The 21,199-nt window shown below is 33.5% G+C and overlaps 1 protein-coding gene across 1 annotated transcript in view; it reads right to left on the bottom strand.

The window, feature by feature from the left end:
* Positions 1–3,946: 3,946 nt before the first annotated feature.
* PLSCR5 (phospholipid scramblase family member 5) overlaps positions 3,947–21,199 on the bottom strand; it is a 32,480-nt gene continuing 15,227 nt past the window's right edge. Inside the window, exons 5-8 of the mRNA XM_074191120.1 lie at positions 13,243–13,404; positions 9,367–9,528; positions 4,218–4,300; positions 3,947–4,129 (exon numbers count right to left, since the gene is read on the bottom strand). Of these exons, the coding sequence (XP_074047221.1) occupies positions 4,262–4,300; positions 9,367–9,528; positions 13,243–13,404 (363 nt within the window). The 3' untranslated portion in view covers positions 3,947–4,129; positions 4,218–4,261. The remainder of the gene's footprint in view (positions 4,130–4,217; positions 4,301–9,366; positions 9,529–13,242; positions 13,405–21,199) is intronic.

Here is a 21,199-nt window from a genome sequence, read left to right as displayed (position 1 = left end):
TTTTGTATTAGAATCCATATTTTTTATGAAAGCTTTCTGATATTAGTTTATCAGTGGAAATTCACCCTTCAAGTATAAACTGGTTTTTAATTGAATAATTCCAATTATAAAGAATAAAGTCAATATATATTGGCAGACCAGAGTTGTACAATCACCCCCCACAACATTTAATATATATATATATATATATATATATATATATATATATATATATATATATATATATATATATATATCATATGTTAACAATACTTAAATTAACCTTTTTGTTCCTAACATTTTTTCTGGGTCAGAGTCAATTTTTTACATGCATTCTTTCATGGTTTGCCCAAACCTTTATCCAGCTACATTTTTCCCCAGCATCACTTTCAGACCATCTGTTAAAATGAACATTTTTAGGACCCTGGCCAGAAGAAGCTGTAAGATACTAGACCTTTTGCCCCTAGGATCTCTGCCAGGTATAGGGTGGTTTCTGACAAGAGGTTTGATTAGAAGTCAAGTATATTCTAAGTAAGTGGAAGGAGATGAGGATGTAATCACCTACTATCATTATAACATTCATATTCACCCTAAGTCTTATTTCTTCTTTGTTACTTAGGATTTCGATAGGGATTTAAGGCTTGGAAAGTGTTTTACATATCATTTATTTCTCATAGTAACCTTGTCACAGAGGTGCCATTATGAAGGCAAGAGAAGTTAAATAACAACCAGGGTTGTGATCTTGTGTTTCCCTATATAATTTTTTTTAACAATGTCTATAAATACCCCCTTTATATGTATTTTCAAGGTTCCTCTGAAGTTTAGAAGAACTGACATTAATTATTGTTACAAGACTATGATACACTTTGGGATCATCAGGCATTAAATAACTGTGCTTAGTCTTTTTTCTAAACTTGTCTTTTAAAAATTTGTTGATTTTCTTTTTAAAAAATCTAAATGGACCCCTATTTATCCATGTCAATTTCTTTAGGCATTTCCCCCTTTCTTTCTCATCATAATTGGTTCTGTCTTTTCAAATTTTCATTCCTGAAATATATTTTTCATTAAATTCTGAGTTGCCCTGTAGACTTTTAGTCTATTGTCTCTTGTCATTTTCTATCTGGTTTGAAAATATATTTTCTTTTTCATTTTTTTTGCAAGGCAATGGGTTAAGTGACTTATGCAAGATGAGACATCTAGGAAGTATCAAGTGTATAAGACTGAATTTGAACTCATGTCTTCTACCACTTTATCTAGCTTACCTGGTAATAATACTTTCCAAAAATAATAACAAATAACTAGTTTTTTCTCTTTTCCATCATAGATTTCAAACTTAATGTTTACATTGTTCTTATCTTGGCAATGAATTTCTTTTTGTGGATGAAAAGAATACCTAAAATATTGGTTCATTATCTTTAGAACAGTTTTTTTTTTCTTTTTAAAAAAATATTTTCTGACATGGGCCCCTCTGGCAATATAATGAAATCTATGGATAATATCTAAGAATAATGTTTTTAAATATGAAAAAGAAAATATATAAAATCACTAAGCAAATGACTTATATTTAAAACAACTGAAATATAGATATAATTTTATAGATATATAAAAAGTTCATGGATTACGATTAAGAGCCTCTACTTTAGAAGGATGACCTTAATAAAAACACAATTCAGTAAATTATTAGTTGCTTCATTTGGGGTAGAGATACTTTAGTGGGTAGCCAGATAAAACCCCAAGCTTGTGATATTTCAAAAATTTCTCATCCCCTTCCCAATTCTTCTGCTCAAAAGATTTTTTTATTATACTCTATTTTTTGATTTATGAATCTGCATCTCTTGCTCTGCAGTCAAATGCTCCCCACCATTTAATTCCTTTCTGGTTGATGAATTTTCTCATATGCTCAATTTTTTAAATAAAGTATATTCCTTTAGAGAAATATTTAGAAAGTTCAATTTCACCTGGGAGTTTCAGTTTGCTTTCTTTTATTGTAATATCTAGTTCACTTTCCTTATTAGCTATATTTTGTGCATCTATGTTTAGATGTTTACAGACAATAGACTCGGATATTATTTCCTGTGAAAATCAGAATGTATTTGTTTTTTGAGTTGCAAATTTTAAAAAAATGTTCCTCTTCTTTAAATGTGTGTGCACAAAGACACTATTAACATTTGATAAACTTTTTTCATATTTTGATAACCTTCATATTTTTCTCTTCTCCCTCTCTTCTCCCTCCCCTCCCCTCCCCTCCCTCCCTCCCTCCCTCCCTTCCTTCCTTCCTTCCTTCCTTCCTTACTTACTTCCTTCCTTCCTTCCTTCCTTCCTTCCTTCTGCTCCTTATCCTCTATTTTCTTTCTCTCCCCAACTTTCTCTCCTTTCATTCTTACAGACAGGTATGACATTAACATCCCATCCAGCCATCTATTCAGACACTTGTTCCTACCTAGGTCAGACATTTTTCCAACTAATCTGATGACACTAGAAGTATAGAACCTCTTTCTGATCCAGTCCTAAAACAAGAGGTAAAATGCTTGTTCAGGCCCTCAAATCATATCATGAATTGATTTTTTTTTAAGCATCAATCTACTGGGAGAGCACAATATTAATTGCCTCTGATTCCTATTTTGAGTCACTGTCAAAGCAGAGATTTGAATCTTTATCCTTAGCATTTCTTTTAGGTGTAGGAAATACAAATCTTCCCTGTATATGTTTTATGAGCATGGAATTTATTGAGCATGGAATAACTTTACTCCTTTTGGGGAGACCTTAGAAATGATTTGAACTTAAGTTTTAAATAACTTTCATCTAGACTCTAGCATAGAGGAATAAAGAGTCAAAGAGACTGAGTAAACGACTTTAGTTTTTGTTGTTAGAGGTCATACTATCATAAGAAAGAACTTGGTCCATCTCTATCTGTATTCAGAATAGAGAGTTCCCTTAATGGGAATAACAAATTTAACCAACTCAGGCTTAGGCTGGCATTTGTAGACAAGTTAAAAACATGCTAGAATTCAGCTTTTGGAACAATCCATATTATATGACTGCAAGCTATATAGTTAACCTTCCATTCGAATTTCATATGCAGCTAAATCTCTGTAAAAATTATGTAAATGCTTTAAGTGAAATTAAAGAAATCTCTACATTCAATATCAACACTATAGGGCATTTATATCACTTTGATTCCAGACAAGGGAAAGAGAACATTTGCAGTGAAATTTTCCTGTTAGGGATGCTGTGAATTATTAGAGATGAAATGTTGAGGTATAAATGTAATTACAAATGAGTTCTCTTTCATGTCCTGAGAGTCATGGTATCACATATTTGGAAGGGACCTCAAAGTCTATCACATCTAACCAATGCCTGAAGGTATTCTCCTCTACAATATACCTGACAGATGGCCATCCGACCTTTGTTTGAAGACCTTCCCTCAGAGGGCTTGCATGAGTCAACCCATTCCACCTTTGGATATTTTAATTTTTCCCCTTATTATTAAACTTAAATAAGTCTGCACTGGTCATTCACTTTGCAACTGCTCCTCCTTGGCAATGTCATAATAAAGCACAGATATGGAAATGAGCAATAATTTGAATCTTTGTGGATATGTTTTCAGCAAGCTTTGGTTTGTAAATTGGAGCTTTGCTGTGGAACAAATCCCTGTTTAGTCAAAGAAGGAAGGGATTAGCTCTGTTTTCAACACCCTATCCTTCAACATATATTTATGCAACTTTTAACATTTGATTTAAAAAAATACAAACAACTCAACAGTGATCAGGAAAAAGAAAAATAGAAGAAACTATGTGTGAAAAAAAAAATGGTGTGGGAATACGACCCTTTTGATTAGTAACCAGTCCCAGTACCAGAAAAACTTCAAAGTATTCTCTAAACATTGAATTTTCATCAGTGATGCTGTAAGCCTGAACTCTCATCTTTCATGCTATAACATCAAAAGAGAAAAAAGAAGAATGACCGGATTTCAAAGCAACCTTCCGCTCAGGCCAGAAACAGTGTATTTAGCCACCACACGCACACAAGTAGTTAATTACTTTGTTTAATTATTTTAATAAATTCTATAATCAATATTTTCTTTTTTAAAAAAAGAAAGAAAGGTGATGTCCAGACATTTCAGAAATGAAATGCGGAGCCCAAGGGATTTCTAGAAGAAAATGAAAAAAGAATTAAGTAGTGTCAAATGTGGACATCTTCAAAGGGAAGAGGATCATTTAAAGTCACTTTTTACTTACTGAAATATGGTCTGCATATTTTATTGTTTCTATCATCTTTCTTGTTATAGTCCAGCCAGTGAATGTTCAAAGAACATAAAGTCCTACAAATAAATAAACTGTGAATATGAAGGAAGAAACAAACAGGCAACAATTAAGATCAAACGTTTGACATGTAAACTTTGATTGTGTGAAGCAATTATGTTTTCCTGTGGTTCTCCAGAAAAGTGTCATTTAGCCAAGATAAATGTACTGCAGACAATCAGAAGTTATAAATATCACTATAAACTATAAACTAGGAGTAATTAGGAATACCTCTAAGAATAGTCCAGGTATTGAGGAGGTGTTGGTTCTTATTTTTAGTCATTTCTGCTCACAAATGTCAAATGTAATTCCTGGGCTAACTAAGGTTGCATTTTGTGAAACAATTTCTTACATGAGATATATCTTTTATGTAAGGAAAATTGAAATTTGTGCCCTCAAACCAAACATGGAAGTCTATGACATCACATACACCTCATCTTTCAGGTGGAAAAAAAAAGTTTAGAGATTGATTGTAAGCATATTTGAATTATATATTAGAATGTGCTGTCACAAACTTATTTGAAAATGAACATGGATCCTATATACAAGGAGTATGATACAGGAAAAGTCTATGATTTCAATGGAAGACCACTGATTATGACACAGGATCTGAATCCAAATTTCCATTGTGCTAGGCTATCATAGTAGCTTTGTGACCTTGTGCAAATCACTTAATCTCTGAGACTCAGTTTCTTTCTCTGTAAAATGGGATGGTTGGATTAAATTACCATTAAGGTCCCTTCCAGTTTTAGATCATAATTCAATGACCATTGTGGAAAATCGAATATTGAACCTTCTTCCACTGAGGAGGCAGAGCACAACCAATCAACCACAGAATTGTAGATCTAATGTTGTAAAAGACCCTACAGGCTGTTTAAAAGTCTAATTTCTTTATTTTATTGGTGAGAACACCAAAACCAGAGAGGCTTTCTGTCTGTTACCATATCACTCAGAACATTAATGGCACATGCAGGATTGAAACCCAAGTTTTCTAAAATCAATTCAGGAGTTTTCTGAGGTATACAGAAAATTTGACTTGCCCAGAGTCGCACAGTTAAATGACCATCTGAAGTAGGATATGAACTCAGGTTTTTCTGACTTTAAGCCCAAAACTCTACCTACTATGTCATGCTCTCTTTTTCTGTGCTTGGTTTTCTGTGTAAGGTAACAAAGCAAACAGATAAAAGGGGGCTAGTGAGATCCAGTGAATAAGATATCCCCTAATGCTTGTGGAGGAAGATAAATTAATTCAGTGAAGATCAAATGAAAAGTCTGAACAGACCCTTTCTACTTTTCTACCTTCTCTCTCTTCATATAAAGATGTGTATATATATATATATATATATACACACACACACACACACACACACACACACACACACATATATATATACACACATACAATATACACAGACTATATAAAACACTCTTAATGAGGTTACTTGCTTGAATTGGGCATCAAGTATTTAAGTGTTTATTGTGCATTATTATGCTGAGACATCAACAGAGAAAAAAGGCAAAAACCAGTCCCTGTCTTCAGGGAGCTTATATTCTAATCAAATCTAGACTGCTAATGGGGGAGACAACGTGCTTAAGATGGGGAAGGAGGAGGAAGGGAACAAGTCTTTAATTACTTTAAGTTTAACTAATTTATCTGAATGATCATCTCTTTCTCCCAGGACTGTTATAAGTGCTTTGAAATAGGCACATATAAGTGGCTACATCCAAAGTATAAACCTTAGATGAAAGTTATCTGAAAGAATCATAAATTCTGTGAGTGCTCATTATATGCTAAATGGTGGCAAATACAAAGACAACAACAAAGCAGTCTTTGTCTTAGCCTGAGCTAAGATAATATAAGGATGCTCAGAACAGTATCCATCACCAACCTTCCATTTTGATCAGTAGTAACCTGCACTAATTATTGAACACAAAAATTTAGGAATGATTGCATTGAGAATTATAAGAGGTGACCTTCTAAGTTATTGAAGCCAGTCCTTTTATAAGTGATTTTCTAAGTCATAAAAGCAGTGAATATCATAGTCATGATTTGAAGCCAGGCCCTTAAAACAGGTAAATGATTCAGGGCTCAGATCCCATAGGAGTTTTCTGTTCAGTTCCAAGTGTATCATTTTTGGAAGAGCATCAATTGACTAACAAAGTTGTAGACCAGAATGATGAATGGACTTCAAATCAAATCATATGAGCGCTGGTTGAATGACTGGATATATTTAACCTGAAGAATAAAAGACTTAGGGCCACCATGACTGCTACTTTGAGCATGTGAAAGGCTGTCACTGTAAAGGAATTAGCTTAGGCAAGATAGAATGGTGTGGTGGGAAGACTGAAACTTAGGAGAAGCCTGTATTCAAATCCAGATTTCAACATTTACATGTGCCAATCACTTAAATTCTTTGCATCTCAATTTCTGTATCTGCACAGTGAAGAAGAATAGTACTTACAGTGGGTTATTATTCACAGGGTGTCTTTTTTGTTGTTATTAACCTCAAATGAAATATTATACAATAAGAACTTTGCAAATGTAATAACATCATCTGCAGGTGAGCACAGCAGAGTAGAACTAGGAATAACTGGTGGTAGTTGCAGAGAGAAAGATTTAGTTTTACTTTTTTTTTTTTAGTGTTTTTGCAAGGCAATGGGGTTAAGTGGCTTGCCCAAGGCCACACAGCCAGGTCATTATTAAGTATCTGAGGCCGGATTTGAACTCAGGCACTCCTGACTCCAGGGCCGGTGCTCTATCCACTGTGCCACCTAGCCGCCCGAAAGATTTAGTTTTGATGGAAAGCAATACTTCCTAATAACTTAAGCCATCTAGGTAGAAAATAGAAGGTTCCCCTCACTAAAAGATAATCCAATCACAACTGTTTGGTCACTTGCTGGGTATGTTGTAAAGGAAAACTTATTCTGCTATTGATTGGATTATCAGATCTCTGAGATCTTTGTCAATTCCAAATATTCTTTGTAACTAAATCCAGATCTTTTCCCACTGATCTGCTTTTGCCTGCTAGAACTAGAAGTACATAAAAATGTGGCAGAGTTAAGATCTCTTGGAAGAATTTTTGAAGCTATTATGGCCATTGAGGAAATTCACCAAATATTTATCTTCAGATTGTTTTGAAGGAGTTGAGACAGAAACTGGGAGAGCACTTTTTCTGTGTGTATATGTGTATGGGGCAATTGAGGTTAAGTGACTTGTCCAGGGTCACTTAACAGGATTAAATTCAATGTAAAATTTGATAAACATACCTTTTCCAAATGTAAAAGTGATAGGTTAAATTGTCTTTTTTTCCCCCTTTCAAATTCAAGCTGTCATTTAAAATAGACTTATTTGGATTGTATTTTAAAATTTTATAAAACTGAAAAAGGAGGAGATAGATCTTTTCTTCTACCATGTCTACTCAGGATTTTAAACTTGATGTGAAACCCAAACTGAAGCATAAACTTAGGAAATACTCCTGGAAAAAAATGGCATGGTTTTGACTTTTTTCCCAAGCCTCTTTCCGCTTCCCCTCTAATATTTCCACATGAACAGCTTAAATAGGAATAGTAAGGGTCAAGTGCCTGAGGTCAGATTTTAACTCAATTCTTTCTGATTCTAGAGTCCAGCTCTATCCACTGGACCACCTAGCTGTCCCTGAGAGCACTTTTTAAAATTCATTTCTTAAGTCCTGTTATCAATTCAATAAAGGTCCAAACAAATAAAATTTGTCTCAGCAAAATTAGAGTTGGGAAAGAAATATGACTTGCACTTTTGATATATCAGGATCTCACATAACTCACAAGTGCCTTACTAAAATGAGACCCAAACCGTACCATATCCTTTGGAAGTAGGTTACATATTATTCTCCCCTCTCCCATATCCAATAAGTTCCTAAGGCTTGCAACTTTTTTTTCCCTTTATAACATATTTAGTATATGCCTTCTTTTCTCCTGTGATAGAATTGCCACCTGAACTATTGCAATAGCCACCTGGTTAGTCTCCCTGACTCAAGTCTTTGCCATCCTTCACTCAACTGTCAAGATGATCTTCCTAAAATAGCATATTTTACTCAATCTGTATTCTGTTCAGTAAATGCCAGTGGCTCCCTATCAATTCTAGGATCTAATATAAAATCTTTAATTTGGCTTCCAAATTCCTCCATCACCTGGTTCTTTCCTAACATCCCATTCCTCTTGTACCTCACTCCTCTCCATGCACTTGGTGATGCAGGGACACTGGACTCTTTGCTGTTCTTTTCATAAAAACCTTCATTCTTCTGACTCTGACAGTTTCTTTGCCTAGAATTAATGGGCTTCCTTCAAGCCTGAGCATCAGAAGTCCCTTGTGCAAAGAAGTCTTCCTTTATCATAACACCTTCTCTCTGAGTGATCTCTAATTTAACCTGGTTATATCTTTTTTATTTTGTTGTTTACATGTCATCTCCCCCATTAGACTGTGAGCTCCTTGAGGTATTTTTTTTCCAGTTCTTTTTTCTGTTCATTGCTAAGCATAGTCTCTTACACATATTAAGGTCTTAAGAAATGCTTATTGACTTGATTTCTCTTGAGGAAAAGGCAGGGCAGAAGAGCTGTCTTATTCATGTTCTGTTTCACATGGAGATATTCTGGGCAGCAAATTAAGTCAAAACATGTTTTCCATGTTTTATTGGGGAAAGGGGAAAGGAGAGGAACTCTGAATTAGTGATTTCATCTGTATGGTGAATACCCTAAGAGAAAACTCCCCTCTACCAATGTAGAGAGGCGACTGTTCCACTAATCACACTTGCTTGGGGACATCGAGAGGTGAGGGAACTTGCCAATAGACATATAGGTGTCAGGAAAGGACTTGAACTCAGGGTTTTTTGTCTACCACACCACATCATCAATAATTTATATTTAAGGCAGATCCCAAATCTGAGATTTCCATGATTCAGATCACCAACTCTTCTATAGTTTGTTTGCTTGTTTTTGGCTTCAACTTCTGTGGTACTGAAAGATTAAGTGATTTCCATACGGTTAGTCAACCATTAGAAATATGCCCTATTATGCTCCATGTAGTTTATCTAGAAAACATGACTGTACTTACAAAGAGAAAACAGGCCCCAATCAAGGCTGCTTTGATTTTCACATCTAGATCTACAGGAACATGAATCCCAAAGTTATCAGCATTTGTGAAGACATCATTTACAAATCCTGACCAATACTTTGAAATCTTCCCAATTGTGATCTTTTCATTAATGGTTTTCACCTGTGGAAATCAAATTAAAATTTAAAAAAATGAGAATAAGAAAAGGAAAAGCCATTTGGAAACTCTGTTAAATTTTCCTTTGATAAGTATGGATTTTGTAATCATAGGATCTTAGAGAAAAATCAAGACTAAAGAAGGAAGCAAGATGGTAGAGTGGAAAGTAAAATGCATGGCAACCTGTCAGTGTCTTGATTTCCTTATCCCTTATTTGAGAGAATTGAACTATATTATTTTTAAAGTCTTTTCTACCGAAAAAAAACCCAAACAAAAAAAAGAATTATGAAAAAACTCTTGTATTTTTTCTTTCTTCTATTTATCCATTAATATTGGAGAGTCTACTCTCCAACTTTAAACATATTTATATTTATAAAGTAGTTATATTCATATTTGTAAAGTAATTATTCTATGCAATTCATAAAAATATTTATCATTAAGAAATTTAAGTCATATTTTTCTTGTATGGGAGTATTCCTCATAGCTCTCAGTAAACAACTTCCAGTTTCTGGAATTGAACTGGTGTAGATAGTCTGCCTGGAAGGTGAATAAAGCCTAACTCTGAGGGTTAGCAAATTTAGCATCCTGGTCCCTTTGATCTTACAATCTTTAGATCTTCTTTAGTTGAGTCAGCATTCCTTCATCTGAATCTGATTTAGTTAAGCCCTTCTGGATGACCATTGGCAGCCTTCCTATTGAGCAGTAGGCCCCATAAAATGGCAAGTGTTGACCCCTCAGGTCCTTGACTGATTTCTGACTCTTCTAATTTCTGATTCATTGCACTTACAAATTTATTAGTTATGTTCTTCTTATATTACCCGTAGACCACTCTATTGTCCCCCTCTCCCCCACCCCACATCCTCTCAGTTGGAGAGAACAAAGGCTAAATAGTTTCTTAGAATGGTTTTAGAATGAGATTTTGAATGTTTTTAAAATTTTTTTTTGGCCACGGCTAAAGAGCAGCATATAACATTCAACATTTTCAAGTTTGTTATTCATCCTTCAAAAACTTGATTGGGAAATTTGATTAGAAATACTTGGCCCAACCTGTCTGTTATGTCCTTAACCTGATTCCTACTTTGAGCTTTGTATTTTCCACTAAAATGTCACATTATCTATATCTATATAAATATATACATGATGCATAAATATATATTATGTAATTTTATTGAATTATAGAGAGAGTGGAAAATATAGTAGTTATCTTTAGAAGAAGCTTTAAAAGAAATAATTATCTTTTTATAACTTGATTTATTAAGTTGTTTCCAATTCCAAAATATTATTCCTTGCTCTTAAGTTTTATTGATGACCATTAGTTGCATCTTTATCCCTAGATTTTGGTTAAGATAATATTATTAAGACAATATTACTTACTTATCTTTACTTGTGTCTTAGATATAAATCCATATTTTGAGGCAGATACATGATTTTTAAAAGACTGAGGCCAGCTTATGATGTAGAAACTCTAGTAGCTACACCTAGTTTCAAGTCATCAAAAATATTTTAAACTAGACTCAGGTTCAAACTAAGTGAAGGTATTTCAGTTTAAACTCTTTCTCAGACTTGCTGAAGTCTGCTTTCCATCATTTCTCTTTTCTACGTAACAGTGACTACATCTAAGTATGACATGTCCCTATAAGAAAAATATTAGGATACTAAAGATCAGAATGAATGGGAATTGTGATGAAAGCTTAGAAAAACAAAATCTAAGAATCTTTTTTTTAGGTTATTGCAAGGCAACTGGGGTTAAGTGGCTTGCCAAAGGCCACACAGCTAGGTAATTATTAAGTGTCTGAGACCGGATCTGAACCCAGGTACTCCTGACTCCAGGGTCATTGCTTTATCCATTGCGCCACCTGAATCTTTTTTTTTTTTAAGGTATGTTAAGATCAAGAGGAAGATCAAAGATCTTTTCTTGTTTTGGAGAGAATGGTGATATATGCTAGAAAGGAGCTTTTCAACTCCTATTTTGTATATATATTTAAGAGCCAGAAAGAATGATTTCCAGCCAGGAAAATAGGATAAAATAGTAAATGGGTAACTGAAATACAAAGCAAAGGAAGAGATGATGTAAGTTCAACTTGTCGCTCTCAATAAGTTCCAATCACAATGTCAAAATGGTTCAGTTTTAAAAAAAAGGCACTACTATGATTGCTGCTGTGTGATTTGGGGGGAAATTGTGAAGACATTCTCTACCCTCATAGAAGTCATTTTCTATTATATGTCATCTTTATCATAATAGCAATAAAAATAGCCAGCATTTTCATATTCCCTTATATATTCCATATATATATATATATATATATATATACATATATATATGTATACACACATACATGCTGTCTCATTTGATCTTCACAATAACCCTATGGATAGATGCCTTTTTTTTTTGACTGATGAGGAAACTGAGGTTGAGTGGCTAAATGACTTGCCCTAGTTACATAACTGGGAAGGGCATTTGAGGCAGGATTCAAACTCAGGTCTTACTCATGTAGAATACAGAATTCTATCCACTGAACTACCTATCACATGGACATCATATCAATTTTTCAAGTGATATAAAGGAGAGCGAATAGGTAGCATCTTGGATAAAATAATAAATATCAAAAATTCTCAACAGGTTTGTGAAATAAGCAGAAATTAATAAGCTGAAAGTTAAAGAAGATGTTAGGTATACTTAGTTTTTTAAAAAAATCATACTTTATGGGCGGCTAGGTGGCATAATGGATAAAGCACCGGCCCTGGAGTCAGGAGTACCTGGGTTCAGATCTGGTCTCAGACACTTAATAATTGCCTAGCTGTGTGGCCTTAGGCAAGCCACTTAACCCCGTTTGCCTTGCAAAAACCTAAAAAAAATTGATACTTTAAAACTGGAACTTATATATCATTTTAAATTTATAAATTTACTTTTTTAAGCATCATTGCCCGTAATCCTTAAAAAATCCAAGCAAGGCAGGAAATGAATATTTGATTATCTCCATTTTACAGTTTGAAATATTGAGTCTCAGAGAGATTAAGTGGCATAGTCACATGACTAAGCACTTGCATGATTTTTGGTTCAAATTCAAGTTTCTCTCGACTCTCAACAAAAGTTCTATGTGGTCCAGGGTCTAACATTGTAGTAAGTTTATCAGGAGTCAATAGCAGGAAATTAATTACCAAATCATCTGTCTAATGATTTGAATTGTACAAAAATGGAACAAAATTTCCTTGGGAGACAGCAGATTGTCATTTTTTGGAGGTCTTCTATCAGAGCCTGGACTCCTTATGAGTTTCAGGTATGTTATAAAAAATTTTCCTGTATGAGCTGGATTATGTGCAGTCTGATTTCCTTCCCTTTCAATTCAGAAATTCTATGATTCCTTTCTCCCTATACCTCCCCCCCCCTTAAGAAAAAAAAATGATAAGAGCTTAGAGTTCTAGAAATGACCACTGTGACTTATTTGATTCTGAGTACATGGTCTGATTTAAAAAAAAATAAACTTACAAATAACTTACAAATAACCTTGATTATAGGGCTTTCTATCAACTAAAAATTGGGAATTATATTTAAAATATCAGAATTTTTACTCAAAGATTCTTATATAACTGTTTAGCAACATTTGTTATTAATACATGTGTTAATAGACATGAAGTGTTAACTTCTAAAACACTAAACTATGATAAAGAAAACTGGGCTCTAAAGTAAGGATCGCCCCCCCCCAAATTAAAAAATCATACCTCAAAGTCAACATCTCCAAAACAGCCACATGTTGCATAGGGACCCACAATTTTCAAAATATCTTCTTTGCTTTCATTTTGAATTGTAAACTTTGGCAGGAAAGGGTCCCACTTCTGTACAACATAACCAACTATTGTGCCAGGAGGGGCTTGGATTTCTAACTGTAAGATGACACAAGAAAAGAATCCAGTGAATTAATTCTAACAAAAATATTTTTGGTTGTAACAATGGTAATTTGATATGCAGCATAAGGATTATTATAAAATAATGTTTATTCTTGTTTGAATTATTCTTTTTTTTTCCTTTTTCGCCAAGCTGGGTCTCTCTGTCTTACATAGGCTAGCAGTGTCACATATGGTACTCATTAGCACAGTCACTTTGACTTCTTCATTTTTTCGAGTTCAGTTAGTTTACCCCTTCTTATGTAAACTGGTAATATATCCACTTCTAAGACCTTACCACTGATACCACTTTCTTAGTTCAAACCACTGATAGATTTTAGTCCTACTGAAGTTCAGGACTCCAGAGCTCAAACAATCCACTAAACTTAGTGCCCCCGCCCCAACCCAGTATCAGCATTTATAGGATGCATCATTCTAAGTAAGAATTTTAAAGAAAATAGTTCTTTTTGAATACTTTAAGGATATCATTAGATTCAGGTAATCAATTAATTAACAAGAATTATTAAATACTTACTAAGTTCCAGGCACTCCATTAGTGATACAAAGATTAAAAAAGACAATAGTCCCTGCCCTCAAGGAGCTTCCATTCTATTTGGGAAGCAATATGTTACTAAAATAATTAAAAACTTTTACAAAGGAAATGCAAAGTTTTGAAGCTGAGAAAGTGGGAAATACTAGCTTCTAAGTTTCAAGAAGAAAGTAATGACTAATGGCCAAGATTAAACTTTAATGTTCATATTAAATAATAAATATTAAGTAAATATTCAATATTAAATGGGTTAACAAGGTTCAGGGATTTTAAAATGAAGTTATTTGAAAATGGACAATAGAAAGAACCTTTACCTCTTCTTCTTTAATACCATGATCCCAGACCAGTATATTCCAAATAGAATAAGAATAATAAAAAATCAAATGAGATAATATATGTAAAGTATTTTGAAAATGTTAAGGAACTATATAAACACTAGCAACTAGTAAGTGCCTTGGAGGTATTTAGACAATGATTCAAATACCTTATAAAAATACTTCCCAAAACACAATATAACAAATTATATACAGAGATCAAATTTAATTATTTCTTTGGCCTTCTACCTAAACACTTTTAATTAGGAAAAACAAAATCAGTATGACACACTCTTGCCATCACAAGAACTCTGACACACTAAATTAATGCTTTGAGTTTCACTATCATCTTTCTAGTGTTATTTATACACAATTGTTGAGCTATGGATATATATGAATGAGAAAATAATGGGTTACAAAGCAAAGCAAAGAAGTATCACTTGTTGATTACATTGTAAGGTAATTAATAAATGTTTATTGATTTATTGAATTATTCTTCCAAGATGAAACATGGAAAAATGGAGAGTAAATTCATATCACCTAAAACCACTATGTACTGCACAATTATTTTTATATTAGGAAAAATAATAAATTCAAAGATTTTACTGTGTATAAATTTTAAGATTTCATTAAGATTATTTTTAAACACAATATCCCTGGATATTATTTTTATTATTATTAACAGTATTATTATTATTATTATCATTATTATTATTAGTAGTATGTTTTACAGCTTGCCAATTCAGCAATTATTTATTAAATACTTTCTAAATTCAAGGCATAGTGTGGTAGGTACTGGATATACATTCTATAATCCAAGCCCTTACTTTTTTACAAACTGCTTGGAATCCTCTCTCTCTCATCACCTTTCCTTTGGAATAATTTAGATTCTTCAAAGTTCAATTCAAAAATCAGCTCTTCCTGACTCCAGGACTGGTGCTCTATCCACTCTGCCAAGTATACGCCCCCTAAAGTTTTCTTTTTCTTTTTGTTAGATGTTTTCTTTTATCATCAATGATGGTTGTTCTCCCTATCCTTAAAGTCATTTTGTATCTATTTTATATATTTATATGTATTTTATATATTTTGTATTTATCTGTAGTTTACAAATTATTTCTCCTTGGTAGAACATAAGCTCCTTGAAGGTAGGAACATTTTTATTTTAATCTAACACAGGACTTGGTGCATAGTAAATGCTGTATATTTAATTGAAATAGATAAAAAGTAAAGAACTTTTGCCCACAAAACTTTGACATTCAACTAGAGGGGGGAGGAACTCTTTACCTGTATGATCTCATTTGAATATTTATCTGATAATCTTTCTCTTTTTAATTCAATAATTAAACAATGATTCATATAATGGACCAAAATATCCTCAACTTGTCTGCTAATTTGGAGAAAAACATGGATTAAAAATCAGGAATCTTACAATTAAAATACTAAAAAAAATTTAAAATGTTATTTTTAAAAATATCTTTACCTTGCCAATGACTATTTCCATCTTTTCATTGAGCATCTGAGTGTATTAATACACATCTAGCAAAAGGTAATTTAGCAGTATCCACACAATGTAACAAGAGGACAAATGAAAATTTCTGCCAACTTCTTGCAAATCAGTGTTCATCTCTCTACTGTGAATGTTGATACGGAACCAAAAAAGAATACCACACAAAAAACAAAACACCAACAAAAATCAAGACCAAAATTGCAGACTTTATGCTGGTGAAATAAAAAAAAAAGAGGCCCTGGTCATCACTGTGAATATAGAGGGCAAAAAAAAAAATCAACCCAAAGTCTAAGGAATCCAGAACAGACAGCATGATGAACAATATGGAGTGTTGTTCGGTCATTTTCAGTCATGTCTGACTCTTCATGATCCTATGCGAGGTTTTCTTGACAAAGATACTGGTTAGCCATTTGGTTTTCTAACTCATTTTACAGATGACAAAACTGAGTCAAATAGGGAGAAGTGACTTAAGGCCACACAACTAGTAACCATCTAAAAACCAGATTGGAACTCAGGAAGATGAGTCTTCTTGATTGGAGGCCTGCTACTCTATCTAGTACCTAGCTGCTCTAGTTTATAGGTCTCAAAATTGGTCTCAAAACTCCAAAGAGCTTAATTCTCTGACATTGACTTGTGTTGTTCTGTGCAAAACACCTAGTATCTTGGAGCTTCAGTACACTGATGTCAAGGTCAAATAGACATGGGGACCACTGATATAGTCTGAATGCTGATTTATAAAAGTATATATGTTTATATATATTTTTAAAAATTAATACATCAATATATTAAAATCAGAAAAGATTTACATTTTGATTTGGTTAGACCCAGCAAGGGTGTGGGCTGTCTATATAGTATTTGAAATTTCTGCTGTAGGTAATACTCTATGACCATAAATTGCAAGAGATTACTGCCCATCATTGCTAGAGGAAGTTTTCTCACATGTAAGATTCTCACCCATGAAATTATAGGGTTTTTAAAGGATCTATGGAGAAGTAAAATTATTTATAATGGAATTTTACTATACATTTGGTTGGACTAATATACCATATATATATATATATACATATATGCATATATATATATATATATATAGTTGGACTAATCACTATGATTTCAGAGTTAGTACATGTAAGCTCTACTGAGTTAAAGTATCTTTTTATTTTTTTATTTTTTTTTGCAAGGCAATGGGGTTAAGTGACTTGCCCAAGGACACACAGGTAATTATTAAGTATCTGAGGTCACATATGAACTCAGCTTTTCCTGACTCCAGGACTGGTGCTTTATCCACTATGCCACCTAGCTTCCCCCTAATGTTTTTTTTTTCTTTTTCAAAAGTTTATTTTGAGTTTTGTGTTTTATAATTTTCCCCCAATCTTACTTCCCTCCCCCACCCCCCACAGAAGGCAATTTGTCAGTCTTTACATTGTTTCCATGGTATACATTGATCCAAATTGAATGTGATGAGAGAGAAATCATATCCTTAAGGAAGAAACATAAAGTATAAGAGATAGCAAGATCAGACAATAAGATATCAGTTTTTTCCCACTAAATTAAAGGTAAAAGTCTTTGGTCTTTGTTCAAACTCCACAGTTCTTTCTCTGGATACAGACGGTATTCTCCATTGCAGACAGCCCCAAATTGTCCCTGATTGTTGCACTGATGGAATGAGCGAGTCTATCAAGTTTGATCATCACCCCCATGTTGCTGTTAGGTTTTACAATATTCTTCTGGTTCTTCTCATCGCACTCAGCATCAGTTCATGCAAATCCCTCCAGGCTTCTCTGAATTCCCATTCCTCCTGGTTTCTAACAGAACAATAGTGTTGCATGACATACATATACTACAGTTTGCTAAGCCATTCCCCAATTGAAGGACATTTACTTGATTTCCAATTCTTTGCCATCACAAAAAGGGCTGCTATGAATATTTTTGTACTAGTGATGTTTTTAACCTTTTTCATCATCTCTTCAGGGTATAGACCCAGTAGTGGTATTGCTGGATCAAAGAGTATGCTCATTTTTGTTGCCCTTTGGGCATAGTTCCAAATTCCAGAAATGTTAGATAATTTCACAGCTCCATCAACAATGTATTAGTGTCTCAGATTTCCCACAACCCTTGCAACAATGATCATTATCCTTTCTGGTCATATTGGCCAGTCTGAGAAGTGTGAGGTAGTACCTTAGAGAAGGTTTAATTTGCATTTCTCTAATAAGTATTGATTTAGAGCAATTTTTCATGTGACTATGGATTGCTTTAATCTCCTCATCTGTAAATTGCCTTTGCATATCCTTTGACAATTTGTCACTTGGTAAATGGATTTTTTTTAAAAAATTTGACTCAGTTCTCTATATCTTAGAAATGAGTCCTTTGTCAGAAACATTTGTAAAGATTGTTTCCCAGTTTACTACATTTCTTTTGATCTTGGTTACAGTGGTTTTGTCTGTGCAAAAACCTTGTAATTCAATGTAATCGAAATCATCTAGTTTGTCTTTAGTGATGTTCTCCATCTTTTCCTTCGTCATAAACTGCTCCCCTTTCCATAGGTCTGAAGGTAAACTAGTCCTTGATCTTCATCTTCTAGTTTGCTTATAGGATTTTTTTTTATGTCTCAATCCTATATCCATTTGGATCTTATCTTGGTAAAGGGTGTGAGGTGTTGGTCTAATCTAAGTTTCTTCCATACTGACTTCCAATTTTCCCAACAGTTTTTGTCAAAGAGAGAGTTTTTATCCCAATAGCTGGACTCTTTGTGTTTATCAAACAGCTGATTACTATAATCATTTCCTGCTATTGCACCTAGTCTATTCCGCTGATCCATGACTCTATTTCTTAGCCAATAGCAGACAGTTTTATGACTGATGCTTTATAATATAATTTTAGATCAGGTAGGGCTAAGGCACCTTCTTTTGCACTTTTTTCCATTAAATCCTGGAAATTCTCGACTTTTTATTTCTCCATATGAATTTACTTACAACTTTTTCTAATTCATTAAAATATTTTTTTGGAATTTTGATAGGGCACTATAAACAGGTAGTTTAGTTTTGGTAGAATTGCCATTTTCATTATATTATCTCTACCTATTAATGAGCAGTTGATATTTGCCCAGTTATTTAAATCTGATTTAATTTGAGTCACATGTATTCTTTAAATACTTATTCATTACATATCAGCTTGACTAATATCTAGTCTTTCAAATTATTTTAGTGATTCCCGACTATTTTCTCCAAAAATTTCCCACCCCTTAATTTGAAGTTTCCTTCATTTCTGATTCTGTTTTCGTATAACCACTCTGCATATTTATTTCTATTTTTTCCTATATATATTTTGGTAATTACTTTTTTCTAGTTGACTGAACAAAGTGAGACTTCAATTCAACTGTTTAGGACATTATGCCTTGGTTGATTTGCTCTATTAAAAATGTGGCAGGAGATGGAAGAATTTGAACAAAAGTAGTTTATTATTAATGAATATTAAAACAGAGTGTTTGATTTGTGGGGAAGCAGGAAACATCATGGTATAGTGGAAAACAATTGGTTCTAGAAAGAAAGAACCTAGATTTGATTCATTTTCTCTGAAGTGACACAACCTCTCCTGGCCCCAGTTTCCCATTATTTAAAATGAGTATGATGGGTGAGATGGCCTTTGAGATCCCTTTTAGCTCTAGGTCTATCATCCTAATAGTCTCTCTTAAAGCAAGAAGGAAGCAAACAACATTTATTTTTTCAGATGGATACTATATTTTGTGATCTCCCTGAAGGAATTTTCAAAGTTTATTTTATTACGTTTGTATATTTTATAGTTTATAGAAAAAGAACTCACCAAAATTAGAGAAACTCAGCATTGTAAGTAATATTACAAGCCATGAGCCCAATTATACTTGAACAGAAATTCCTTCTATAACAATCCTGACCAAAGTTAATCCCCACTTCGAGTGAAGGATGGAACCATTAAAGCCAGATGCATTCCCTTTCATTTTTGAGTAACTCTTATCACTTGAGTGGTTATTTTGTTTGTTTTCTTACTGAACCAAATTTCATCTTTCTACACCTTTCCTCCATTAATCCTAGATCTATCTTTTAGGAACAACAACAATAAAAAAAAAAACAAAACAAAACAAGACGGTTTCCACCTACCCTTCACATTCTTTCTAAAGAATTGCTGTATACAACTACTTAGCAGATAATTAAACAGAGGTTCTCCTGACAAAGCCATTATAATAATGAGGTAATATATTTGGTGGGCAGAAATATGAGTGAATGTACTAACAAGTAGTTTTGCAAGCATTATTCTTTATTGATATAAATAGAAAAGCAGCGTAATTCCATCCTCACGGAGCTCATATACTAATGGAGGAGCTTCAAGGTGGATTGGAGAATGTAGTGGTAGGAATGCAGGGAGTGGAGGTGGCCCTTAAGCTCTGAGAGTAGGTCAAATGGGAGCACCGTCTTAGGATGCAATAGCAGCATATACCAAAGAGTGGTCCTCCATCTCACCATAATGATTGCAATAGGGGACTAGAGATTTGAAGAGATGGGCCTTTCTAGTCATCAACTATTCCCAAAGGATTCTGTAGCTATTCTCTCTGTCTCTGTCACTGTCTCTGTCTGTCTGTCTGTCTGTCTGTCTGTCTGTCTCTCTCTCTCTCTCTCTCTCTCTCTCTATATATATATATATATATATAATATATGCATTTTATGATTTCTTTCCCTCCCATCTATATATTTACATAAAGATATAGATATTTATATAATTTATTTCTATGTTTTGATGATATATATATATATATATATATATATATCATATAAATGGGGTAAAACTTTCTAACCTGACTGAAATGATCATCTTTTAAAAGCTGTAACTGACATCATTGACAATCTGTTATTAAAGTCTCTTCTTTATACATAAAAGGACAAAGTTATTACAGGATATAGTAGTCTATACATACAATGTGTATATATATGCATACCTTTTACATGAAATGTGAAATGGAGAAATACAAAAATGTGTGGGGCAGCTGTAGCTTTGACATTGGGTGCCAAATTCAGATATAGATCTGAGAATACTTCACCACTGTACAGTTAAACACTTAGCGAGAAGAATCACTTAAAATGGGAAACAATCATATGTTGATTTGTGTAAGTTCCTCCTTCATATACCTTTCTCCTTTCTTTTTCCCTAACTAAGCACATTAGCTGTCATTTGCCTCTGGTGCAATTTATGGTACTTGCTTTGACTACATAACGTTCCCTTCCCACCAATCTACTATAACTTTGGTTGGAAATAAAAATTCTTAAATACTAATCAGTTTCTCAAATTAGTATGCTCTTCTGTAAACTCATTCAACCTTTCTGGAGAGAAATTTGGAACTAAACCCAAAGGGCAACAAAAATGTGCATATCCTTTGATCCAGCAATACCACTCTTA

This window comes from Macrotis lagotis, chromosome 6, assembly GCF_037893015.1.
Source record: "Macrotis lagotis isolate mMagLag1 chromosome 6, bilby.v1.9.chrom.fasta, whole genome shotgun sequence".
Classification (NCBI taxonomy): domain Eukaryota; kingdom Metazoa; phylum Chordata; class Mammalia; order Peramelemorphia; family Peramelidae; genus Macrotis; species Macrotis lagotis.
Note: the sequence above shows the minus strand (reverse complement) of the source record. Positions and strands in the feature narration are given on the sequence as shown.